Raw genomic sequence first — 12,744 nt, forward strand, 5'->3', positions numbered from 1 at the left:
AAATTTTATCCAAAGTGGACCTTTTCCCAGCAAAAAGGGCGCTTCTTTCGAACCCCCGAACCCCCCCTGGCTACGGGCCTGCAATGACACATATTTTATTAGAAATATTACCATCATGATTCTAGTCATGTGACCATGAATATTTCCACTTAACTGCCATAAATGCATGACCCCTCCATTTCTAAAAAAAAAAAAAAAAAATTCAAAAAATCAAAAGATCTGCCATCTTTTCAGAATTGGCTTTGAACTATTGGAAAATATTTCCTCATTCAGTTTCCCTAAAAATAAAAACAAAACTGGCAATCTTCAAATGAAATAAACATTACATATTTCCCATGTTTGTCAAGAGCTCTGCAAATTCAACACATTCAGTAATAAGAAGTGTTCCATGTTTCAGCATCCACTCTTCTTGATCTTTAGAGTATCTGATTCTAAACAAAACTGTTTCTAAACAAAAGACTTGGTCTAAACTTTTCGACCAAAACTTTGGTCTCCTTCAGTTCAGGAGAAATGCCAAGGACTCCACTTAAGTAAAATAAGTATTGGCATGAATCATACGACAAGGCTTCTCTGATATAAAACTGCTGCAACTTTTTCATCAACTGTATGACTACCAATTTGTGTATCTAAAATTTAGATCTTAAAGTTAAGACCAAATTCCAGGCTAACGTTCTCTTGTGCGACAGGCCACAGCAGTGTTATTTCATCCCCCTCAGCAGTCCTGCCAGCATCCATCACTTAAATCATCCATAAATTATAGATCTTCACATTGTGAACAGTGCAGAGTTGACAATACTGTTTTTATGACAATTATTTCCTGCTAGAACTTTCCATTAAAGCTGCATAAATGTCCATGGGACAACAGCAGTATGCCCCAAATACTTTCCATTACTACGTACTGGTTGTTCCGTGGTATTGAAGAAAGATGAAGCACATGCTGTGCACATGCATCTGCAGCTCCCTGTATATTTCAAGCATATGCTGTGCACATACGTATGCAGCTCTGTATATATCAAATATATGCTGTGTATGTCCATCTGCAACTCTTCATATACCTCAAACATGCTGTGCATATGCATCTACCACTGTCCGTAAAGATGAAGCATATGCTACGTGCATACATCTGCAGTTGCCTGACATTCCCCCGTAGGCTCTGACAGGAACAGGCGGCCATTGTTCCCACACACGCACAGCTGGTACACCTCGGGGTAGGCACGGCCTGATCCCACTGGAGAGCTGATCTGTAAGTTCTTCATGTGAATGTTCTGGGAATTTAGTCTTATCTGGAAAATATTGCATAAAGAACAGAATATAATGGTAATACTGAAGATATTAAAAAAAATAATAATCATATTTTTAAATGAGAATTACACATGGTGACTATGTAATAAAATTACTCCCATGAAATTGATAATACTTCACAACAGCACAAGTAATATGTAATTATACTAATAAAAGTCCTTCCAAAACAAGCACTTTTTCATTTACTTATTACTTCAGATGAATCGAAAATGTTTGATGTTTTCCAGATGAAGATAAATTCAGTAAGTTTTGCACTGTTACATTAATTCATCAGTTCTTACGAACTTGGGTGATTAGCAAAGAAGTTCTTCATATCCCTTAGTGTTTTTGTGAACCTGCCACCTGGTGACCTAAGTAAGACCTAATTTCAGTCTAAGGGGCCATTCAGAAAATAGATGATCCGAGTACTAAATATGGCCGACTTCAAAAGTGATGCCACTAATTCCATGATAGTCTCCACATGCGTCATTGATCCAGGGGCCTAACAATTAAACCTTGGAGCCGAGATTTAATCCATTTAATGGCGCGTGTGGAGGGGGGGGAGACCATCGGAAATCAGCAGCATTGCTTTTGAAGTGGGATCGGCCATGTTTAGTTGGCGGATCAGTTAGTACTTGGATCATCTATTCTGAATGGTTCCTAAGACAGTCCTTGTCTGAATGCACACTAAGCTTTGCGTGTCCACTTACTGCTTGACCCGTGGAGTGGAGAACAACATCTTGTAGAGTTGTCATTGTGACATCTCCTACCAGTGAGGACAGAGTAATACCCTGGGGACCCTGAAGTTTTAATTCTCTGGTTGGAGATTCCAACCTGAAAACATAAAACATACATATTTATACATGAATAAATGTTTTGTATATTTTAGGGAGGGAGGGGGACTAATACCCCATCTCCTACAAAAAAAGGTTTCTCTTGATAAATTTATTTACTCTAACCAGTTTCTGCAAAAAAAAAAAAAACAAAAAAAAAACAAAAAAAAAAACTAAGTACAATTTATGCTTGAACATAACAAATTATTAAGATTCACTCTTAGACTATTTTTTGTTCATCCAACCAATATGTTTTCTTTACAGGATTTTCTTAATTTAAAAAGTAACTTACGTTAGAGATTTGGAGATGTTGGAACGTACAGCACCTGTTTGTATAGATCCCTGGAAGACAGTGCCCTCTTTACCTGTAATCAAAGTGATTGGAATAAAAATCTTAAAATCATTTCAATTTTAACAACTCATTACACACATGATTATGTACAACAGCAAATGACAAAAAATGTTTAAAGTAATACTTTTTTTTTTGGTTTCAGTGAAGAAAGCAGACTGTCTCAGTACAACTAGAAATGAGCTAGAAATTGTCTTCAGTACACTACTGTTTCCTCAATTCACATGTTCTGTAAATTCTATTTAGTTTAAAAAAAAAACACACAATATATTGTGTCCACAATATATTGCACGAAATAAAATTTTGATAACAGCCAAACAAGTAAAGCAGTTAGACTGGGTTCCCATACCTAGATTGATCTAACAGGATCGAATCATCTCCAAAGGGCTTTCTCGCTAAATTGCAAAATTGCAATCAAATTAAAGCAGCTTAGATGTCTGGTACACCTACTGAAACTGATAAAGGAAAGTGAATTACCCCTAACAGCGTCAGTACACGTGCCAGATATCTAAGCTGCTTAAGTTGACTGCAACTTAGTGAGAATCCCTTTGGAGATAGATCAATCCACAGTTAGTATGATAGGGTTTGGGAATGGTCCCTAAGAGTAAATTCACAACTAACACCATCTGCTCCACTGAAATCTCAGATGTCCCAACTATCACATTGTACTCCACCTTTCATATTGAACAGCTATTCTCATTTCACAAATGCAGAGCATATTGAAGTTACTGTGTAAGCTAAAATTTTCCAATATTTTACACTTCTCAACATCCTTAGGTGTCTTATTTATGGTGTTAGTAATAATAAAACAATGCCTGAAAACAAAGATAATCTACTGACACAAATACAAGAATAATGCCCCATCAAAAGTTATCAACGATGGGATTAAAGGTGTCTGCTCTATGAATAATGAATTATTGAAAAAAGGATAGCTGAATTAAGGATAAATGGATGATGAATAACTAGAAAGGGTACAGATGGATAAGGGATAATTGGATAATGGATAACTAGATAAGGAATATCTGGATACAGGATAGCAAGATAATGGATAACTGGAAAATGGTTAAGTATTAACTGGATAAGGGAAAACCTACCTGCTATGTGGAGTTTTTCTGGTCCTATGGTGACCTGAGTCCCATCCACATAGAACAGCTGCTCTCCAGCAGAGTTGACCACTTCAAAACTATCACAGTAACTCTCCACTTCCTTGGAACCTACATGGAGACAAAACCACAGAGAAGATCAGTTTTGGATCACATGAAGATAATGCCTTTTAAATTTTACTACATTTTTCTTTATTACTGAAGAGTCATTTAAGACAGAAAAAAAACATTATAATCTTGGAAGATAAAATGACTTGTGAAAACTGAAAGTTTAAAGAGAATTAATTTCTGAATCATAATTATTGTTTTTTCCAGTTAAAGTTAAAGGCTTTGATGTTAAATGACCTAAAAAAAGTGGATTACCCATTTAAAATAAATAAATAAATAAATAAATAAATAAATAAATAAATAAATAATTTTCCTCTCAGTTTTCACCAACCTATGTACAGTCTGTTTGTAATGCTGCCTGCTTCATTTCTAGTGTGGATGGTTACATTTTTGGATGATTCAAGGAATAAAGCTTTGTCCTGCAGAAGAAATGAAAAAAGCTATATCAAGTGGAAATTCATATCAAACAACCTTAAAATGTGACTTTTATTAATTTTTTTCATAAGGTACAAACTTATACCATCATACTCTGGTTTATCTTTGGTTAAAAAAATTTACATGAAAAAGAGGTTTTGTGACTGTGCTGACATCTGGGATCTGAGATCTGTCGCCAACAATTAAGTCTTTACATGAGAATGAAGGAAATTAAGAACACGTGCATGAGATAGCTATAACAGGTAATATAAAGAAAAAATTCATGTATACTGACTGTATTTGACTTTATTTGTGCTGCATATAAGGGTGCCAGGAATTCTGAGTGTCCCTCCACACGGATACCCTGGTTTGTGATTCTCAGTTTCCCCATTCCTGCCTGAAAAAATAATTAGAATATCTGTTAAAATTTTTAATGCACATAGTAACCAATGTTGCTACACAACTCAAAGATCTGAGAGGCATTGACGCTTCTTTGATACATACTTTCAGCTGGATTGGGCACATAAAAATGATGACTCAGAGAACATACCTAAACAAATAAAAGAAGTATCTGTAGAAATAACTTTTGTAAGGTTTGCAAAATAACGAACTGACTAAAGCTAAAGTCAATAATTTTATACTTTTGTTCTCTAAATATTTCAATTAATAGGTTTCTGTGTTATGAGCAATAGAATAATATCTAAACATGAAATATATCAACTATTAAAAATATTTTTAAAAATAAACAAGAATGTGGAACATGGATGCTTCTTGTTGGCCACCGTCTACTGATACACAGAATACTATTTCATGTTTCAACTCTACATCAGAGGCATCTGTAACGATAAACCCTTCCAAGTGACAGGACATTCATTTAAATTATTCTTAATCTAGGCTTCTTCTTTAAATGTTTTTAGACAAATCAATATCAATAGCCATGCGCATTCTTTTACTAAGGCCACGGCAAAGTGAAGCAACTTCTCAATATTCATAGATCTTAGAGAAAGACAATCTGATACTTTACAGTAAAAAAAAAAAAAAAAAGAATAAACTGGCTATAGTATACAGTCTGCTATTGTCGTATTGGTCATATTATTTTTTGCACCAAAAGCTACCATCATTCTCTCATGTTTTTCAGTGGTGAACAACAACATAATGTATATATACTCATTTGACCACAGTAACAATCAGACAACTTGCTTTGCTGAAAGAAAGGCCTCTACTGCCCCTAGCATCAGAAATAACGGTAATGATTTGACCGTTTCAATGGGAAAAAATTATCAAACTTTCAAATACATAATTTCAAAATCACAAAAATTATATTTCTATGTGGCATTTTATGTGGCTTTTACTGCATAGTACAGACCTATGCAACGGGCTGCTTTTTGATTTTGTTATTACCACTCAGTAGGAAAGTCCTAATTTTAAGAGATAATATGACTTTAAAAAATACAGTATCTGTAAGATTCACAATTTACCCCCATTGAAAAGATGGAGTGATTATCCCAATAAAATTAACTTCTATTTACAGCACGCTTTCTCTTGTTGACAGTAACTCAAGCCGAGCTTCAGGGTGAAATCATCAGGATGAGATGTTTAATCAGACTTATATATTCTCTAAAGGCATGTTAATCCTCTTGAAGCATCCAGTTCCATTAATTTTAACAGTATTCCCAGAGTGCCACAAAGCGCGGTACATCAGAGGATCAGAGTAAGGCTCTTAGCACATCAGGAAGTAGCTATAGTGTTCTGTGCACTCCAGTGTAAGAGATTGACGATGTAAAAGCCAGGCTATTTTAATATTTAAAAATAAGATAGTCACCTTCATTACCCCCCCCCCCCCTCAAAAAAAAAAAAAATAAATAAATAAAATAAAAAATAAAATAAAATAAATAAATAAATAATAATAAAAATTGGCAAGACTAGTAAATCAATTACTTTTTATTGGTATATTGGGGCTTATTAAAGGGAGTAAATTTGACTTCCTGCAATACACCACATAGTCACCTGTAATTGTTATACAGTAAACATATTTTTAAATTATTGTTTTTCTTTTTTTTTTATCAGTGATGATGGTGACTGACAGTCACAGAAATATTGGAGGTAATACCCACAAGAAAGCATAGCTCTTGATAAAAAGAAAAGCAAAAATTTAAATTGATATATACAGAGCTAATGAAACTTCTCTCATAAACCTATTTTGTTTTTAAACTGTCATATTTATAATTGCATAGTTATAGAATACACTGGTAGGTCACAGTCAATGTAAAAATGTACTTGTACCAAATAAATTTAAAATTCATTGCTGTGCAATACTCTAGAAAGAGGTCCACAGTAACCTCCTGTCATTAAAAAACCAATCTGATTGGTGATGTAGCACAACCAAAACCAGTCCAGGTTTAAATCTGCATTTGAACACACCACAATATTACTGAATATTTCAGTCGTTTGCGTGCTTGCCTTTCAAAAACCAGCAGCCATTAATAATACAGCACAACCATAACTAGTGCTGTCAATTTACTAACTTAGCGTGCATCGCTGATACAGGAATAAGCAATGTTTCGTGTCCATGGGGAATACACTACTTCTCCTGGCTAAACAATGTCACTTGCTATAGAATTCTTGTCACAGTGACATACGGAAAAGCTATTATCCATACCCAAAGGACCATTTCATATCCATGGAGTTTATTCTGTTCTATAACTTTCTGAGTGGCAGATTTTCAGTATTGATTGATCGAGAATGGCATATGAAAGTCTTCAAACAAAAAAAAATGTTTTCTTTCAGACAAAGAAAAAACAAAACAAACAAAGAAACAAACAAAGAAACACCCCCCCCCCCCCTTTATACAAAAAATGATGTGAAAAAAAATCAGCAAGTTTATCCATATATAGCAATAAGGTAAAAGCTGATACAAAAAGTAAAGGCTTTATAATGCCTTTCCCCAGAAATTGAATTGCCAAATAGTATATACGACACTAGGGTAATAGCAGATAAGAAAAACAAAGCCTTCATAATGCTTTTTCCCTGAAATTAAATTGCCACTCCAAGCCTAAGATCTTTACCATATCATGTGGATATACTGGGAGGCTTTCCTGGCCTTCCGAGTCAATAACAGACACCTGATCAATAGGCCACACTACCTTAGCTGCTATTCCTAGTAACATAACAGCTTTGAACTTTTGAACACATCAACTACAATTTGCACAGACCACTGAAGAGTATTTGAGACCTTTCCTGGTGGATTCTTTTCATCCTTTTTGACTTGCTGTGTTTGTCTACCTTCAAAGATAAAAAACTTAGTAATCTGCACAATTTTTATCAATGGCCTTCCTTTTTTTTTTTTTTTTTTGTGGTTTTGGGTGTTTTCATAGTAAACTAGAGAAGCACTCAGAGAGCTCAGACAGCCCCCAAGCAGCTCAATTCTCTTTTTATTAACTGATAGATTAATTAATTAATTAATGGATCATCACCAAAACCTAACTGAAGTGAAGTTAGCTAATTTCCTACCTATCCAGAACTTTTAAAAAAATCAAAAGCTGTCCACAAATTTTTGAGTTGGGCTATTAACTAACAAACCAAAAAGAGAAAAAAAAACATATATCCATCTTGGCAGAGGTACTGTAATAATATGGCACATGGTTGGAAAGCAATTATGATGTTAATAGAGTTGTTTTTTTTTTTTAAACTTATGGCACCATTAAAAAAAGAATAAAACCCTTACACCGCTTTGCTTTATTTCACATTAACCACACTTTAAAATCAGTCTCTCTTCCTCACTTTGTTGTCTAGTTTCAACCACAAAGTCAGCAACTTGCTCTCTCTTCATAAGGGAACCAAGATATCAAAAACCTTCACTTCCAATATTGACCTGTGGAATAAAGGAGCCCTGGGAATAAACGTGGTAGAGTGTAACAAGCTAATATCTATCAACCAGATAAAAGGTCTCGATACATCTTCCGAATAATAAATCTACGGAAAGTTAAATCAAACAGCCCAATGTGAGTGGCTCAACCTGCACCGTTTGATACTAGATGGAATTTAATTTAATTCTTTTGGGGATCTCTGTAATAAACCAGAGAGACAGCTTATCAAGAGGTGACGGCGAGTATCATTAATTTTAAGTTACTCTCCTTTCTTGATTGCCTTTATAAATAACCCCAGCTTATACACCATAATATTTAAAATGAAGCAGAGTTTTTTTTCTAAAATTGGAGAAAGAGTCAGGTTGTTCAAACAGAAATCAATAGCCTCACTAAATTCAATTATTCAATTAACTTAGAATGCTGGCTGATCTCATTTATCTTTTACCTTATTGCCTTTGAATTAAAAAAAAATCTAAGAGGAAAATTTCACTGCCTGTTGCAGACAACGGTGGAAAAAATAATTGCAGCTTCATTCAGAGAAGAATTTCATCAGCTGTGTTATTTTATAAGAATAAAGTGTTTTTTTTTCTTCAAGTATATCTCCTGAATAGAGGCTATTCACCTAGATAGCCTCATTCCCTGATGAAGATGCTCTGGTAGACATTGAAATATTGGTGGTAAACTATTTCAATCTTAAGCTGTTGATTGAAGAAAGAATTACTTTATTCTTGCAACTTCATTGTTGCAAAATACAAAGCCTAGGTGGATGAAAACAAAATGCAAACAAACAAACAAACAAACAAACAAAACAATGCTTCAACTATTTACATCAATCCTACAGTACCTGCCTAGAAACAAATGAATAAATATATAACGAGGATCATTTTCTTAATCATTTGGAATAATTGTTGTGCCGACAGAATCCCTCACAGAGCCCCCGACTGGGCCCCTCACGAAGCCCCCCACAAGGCCCCTGGTCTGTCACGATCAAGCAGGACTAGCAGAGCAAAATGAACAGACATGTATCAATGTCAATACAAATACCTCCTGATGTGCAAATTAACATGGTTCTTTGTGCATCTGGTTTCCAAGAATTCACAGAGCTCATTGCTGATGAGTTCACTCCAGGAAAGTGGTATCTTTGTTACTTGTAGCAGCTGCTCAAAGTGTGTCTTCCAAGGAGTCTAAGCTATAAGTAATTTCTGTATCTATTTCCCAAGAATGTCTACTTGTTTCTGTCAATCACATTAAAAAAAAACACACTGTAATGGTCTATTGAGTACAAAAACATGCTGTAATGTAGTTTTTACGATAGCCATCATATTGGTATATTGTGCCTGTTGTATTGATAAAAATGTCAGAAACTAAAAGCTGATAGGATTGTTTCTAACAACCTTCACCCCTAAAAAATAAACTACTAGTTTATAAATGAAAGGCTGATTACAAAACCCAACAAGCAAAGAGCAGTGTTTTCATTTTCCCCCTTGTAAATTCATGTCAGATTACAGTAAAACAAAGCTGACAATGATACTTAATCTTTTATTTTAAATCAAATTAAATGTTGCAGACTAAAGAAAATAACCTTTTTGGGCAGCACATGCAATTCTATTACCTTTAACCTTTAACATCAAGTTATTCCTTTATTTCTATCAAATGTGGCATCCCGCATCATATTATGTGGCATTGCAGATCAATTTACAACAGATATTATTACCACATGCACAATTGAAAGAAGCAAATATACAAAGAGTGAATCTTTCACCAGATTGAAATTACTTTTTGACAAACAAAACTTCCTTATTGCTAGGAAGTGAGCATCCTGTGGCACAATAATACTGGATAATGGTAATATTTGTTTTGGGTATACAACACACACACACGGATAATAATAATAATAATAATAATAATAATAATAATAATAATAATAATAATAATAATAATAATGGGGATCAACTTAAAACAATCTACGGGCACTGTGCAGTGACGTGACACTAAAAATTTAAGGAGAATCCTTCTGAGGTGTGGTACATTAAAGCTACTCTTACAACCGGTCGTGCGTGCTTCTACGAGCGGTTTGCGTGCAAAAAATTGGCCAAGTAGTAAGATACACGCACGTGGAACGTACTTTTTTTGGTGGACTAAAACACGACGCAAAGCACGTAGCCCGAAAACTGGCCGGCCAGTTTTTCGCTACAACCTGTCTGCGACAATTAAAACGCCTGGAGCACGCTCGTAGCATGCAAGACAAAAGTACTGAGTAAGTGCGCTAGGCATGCGTGTAACGCAGGAAAAGCATGCAGAAATTCTGGGGTATTTTACCACGAAGACGCACTTACCACGCAAGAGACTCATACGTTCAACTTGCTTTCAATGTACGTTTTAGCAAAAAGGGGGGTGAGTGCACTTCCTCCGTGCGTTCATCTTACTACCAAAGTGCGTGGCGAGTACTACTACCATACTTGTGAAGTGCGTCACACTAAGACGACGCACGTGCCCAGCACGATAAAAGTGCAGGCGATCCCGAGCAACCACTGCAAACATTGCGTCGTGATCTTAGGTCTCCTCTAGCATTAGCAGCTGTAGAAGTCGATGGCGCATCCTTCTTGGAAGTGCCATTTTGGAAGCCAAAACAGTGAATGATCAAGATACTCGGTGCTCCCTTTATATTATTTATTATATATTATTATTTATTGTATTATCCGTGCGTTCTACTTCCGTGCTTATTACGTTTCTCTTACGTTTCTCTTACTTCGTAAGTACGATTTCTGAAAACGTACGCTTCACTTGCAATACACGTATGATTATCTTACTCACTGTGTGCGACACAAGTACAGATCGTACGTACTCCTTTCTTCTTTCTACTTCCAAAAAAGGGCGTACAGACCACTTGCGGGCCCCACGTTTAGAGCACGACACACCTTCTCCTAAAGCACTTACTACTTCATCCACTGCGATTTAATTTTCATCCTGCGACAACGCTACGTCTGTCAAGAACTCCGAGGACGCACGATCTCTAAGCACGCACGACGGGTTGTAAGAGAGGCTTTAGCAATAAGGGTCAAATTCCTTTCCCTGTGAATGTCCTCCATAGGGCCATTCAGAATGAGAAGATCTAAGTGCTAACTGGTCCACGGCCTAAATATGGTGGACCTACATGAAAGGAAGACCGCTTAATCCTGTAATGGTCTCTCTGCCTCTTTCATGCCTCCCCAAGCCAGGGCTTGACACAAACTTTTTTTGATACTGGCACGAGATATTGGTAAATGTTGCAAGGATGATTTGACACATGACATTTTACTTGCTCTTTAGGCCAGTGACCCCAGCGATTCAATGGCCCTAGGTTGGTTTTCAGTGGCCCAGGGCCAGTGGGCCACCCTTAATGTCAAGCCCTGCAAGCATCGTCCCTGCAGGGGCACAGTAATTAAATTTCGTCTCAATACGACCGCTCATGCGACATTCCTATTATATCAGTTTACTAATAAGTCATTCTTGCTACATAACTCCCTTTCTGTTTCAGATTTTACCCTGTCTGAACACCCCCATCACCTTCTCCCAATTCTATTTCAGATTTTACCCGATCTGAACACCCCCATCACCTTCTCCCAATTCCGTTTCAGATTTTACCCGATCTGAACACCCCCATCACCTTCTCCCAATTCCGTTTCAGATTTTACCCGATCTGAACACCCCCATCACCTTCTCTCTATTCCGTTTCAGATTTTACTCCGTCTGAACACCCCCATCACCTTCTCTCTATTCCGTTTCAGATTTTACCCCGTCTGAACACCCCCATCACCTTCTCCCCATTCCGTTTCAGATTTTACCCTGTCTGAACACCCCCATCACCTTCTCCCAATTCCGTTTCAGATTTTACCTGATCTGAACACCCCCATCACCTTCTCCCCAGGTACTGTGACCTCATTCCCGCTAGCACCGAGGCACCTGTTTAACTACAGAAAGATTTATTTCTCATCAATATTTTTTTTCCAGGGTTCTGACAATTACGTTATCTTTTTACTGCATCACAGATTTGTTGAATGATTTTAAGAACAAACTTGCATGGCATATGCATGTTATGAAATTCAAACTTCAAAGACGGTTCAAAATATCTCAAATATCTCCGAAGCTCATCAAGAAATGGGGGAAAAAATATTATCTAGACTTACTGTGTAAATCAGCACTAATGGAGCCTAATATATATTTCCAAGAAGAGGAAAACACTGTCTAGCTGACAATGTGTCTGAAGCAGAGCCTTTAAATTAAAAGTATATTAAGAAATACAGTAAGTGTGCAGATAAATATGTCCATTGTTGGGGGATAAGTGTCACAGAACGAGCCTGAAATGAAACATGCACCAACTAATTGAATGATGGGCTCAATAACTGATGGACATAAAAGACAGACAGAAAATCAGACAAATATAAGAGATAAAAAAAAATCCACACAGGAAGATGGACAGACAAGCAGACGGACAGACAGACAGACAGACAAGAATTTTTCTTGACTGATGATATTAATCACCCACTTCTACCTACCCCAGAAAAGTCCATGACTTTGAGTATCCATATTGTAAGTGAGAGGTTGACTATGATGAGCACCAGCAGCACCAGGATAAAACAGTACAGGCACCGTTTCCGCCAGCCGTAGATCCCGACCTTGTACACGGACTCCGGGGGCGGAGAGGACGAAGTTTGGGACCAGTTCCCAGCAGCCCTCCCACGGCCCATAGCCTCTCTTTCACCTGGAGGTAAAAAAAAAATAGTCGCTGTGTTTATCACTCTTGACATTCT

General features: G+C 36.5%; 1 protein-coding gene across 3 annotated transcripts in view; it reads right to left on the reverse strand.

Moving 5' to 3' along the window:
* The window catches only part of LOC106164768 (zeta-sarcoglycan-like), a 29,486-nt gene continuing 16,742 nt past the window's right edge, over positions 1-12,744 (reverse strand). For all 3 annotated transcript variants that reach the window (XM_013542783.2, XM_087008823.1, XM_013542782.3), the window contains 7 exons: positions 12,490-12,695; positions 4,384-4,485; positions 4,006-4,093; positions 3,558-3,677; positions 2,407-2,479; positions 1,992-2,115; positions 1-1,283 (listed from right to left, as the gene is read on the reverse strand). In XM_013542783.2, coding sequence (XP_013398237.2) covers positions 1,110-1,283; positions 1,992-2,115; positions 2,407-2,479; positions 3,558-3,677; positions 4,006-4,093; positions 4,384-4,485; positions 12,490-12,681 — 873 coding nt within the window. In that variant the 5' untranslated portion in view covers positions 12,682-12,695 and the 3' untranslated portion in view covers positions 1-1,109. The remainder of the gene's footprint in view (positions 1,284-1,991; positions 2,116-2,406; positions 2,480-3,557; positions 3,678-4,005; positions 4,094-4,383; positions 4,486-12,489; positions 12,696-12,744) is intronic.

Source organism: Lingula anatina, chromosome 3 (genome assembly GCF_051362555.1).
Source record: "Lingula anatina isolate TDL-2025a chromosome 3, LinAna3.0, whole genome shotgun sequence".
Classification (NCBI taxonomy): Eukaryota; Metazoa; Brachiopoda; class Lingulata; order Lingulida; family Lingulidae; genus Lingula; species Lingula anatina.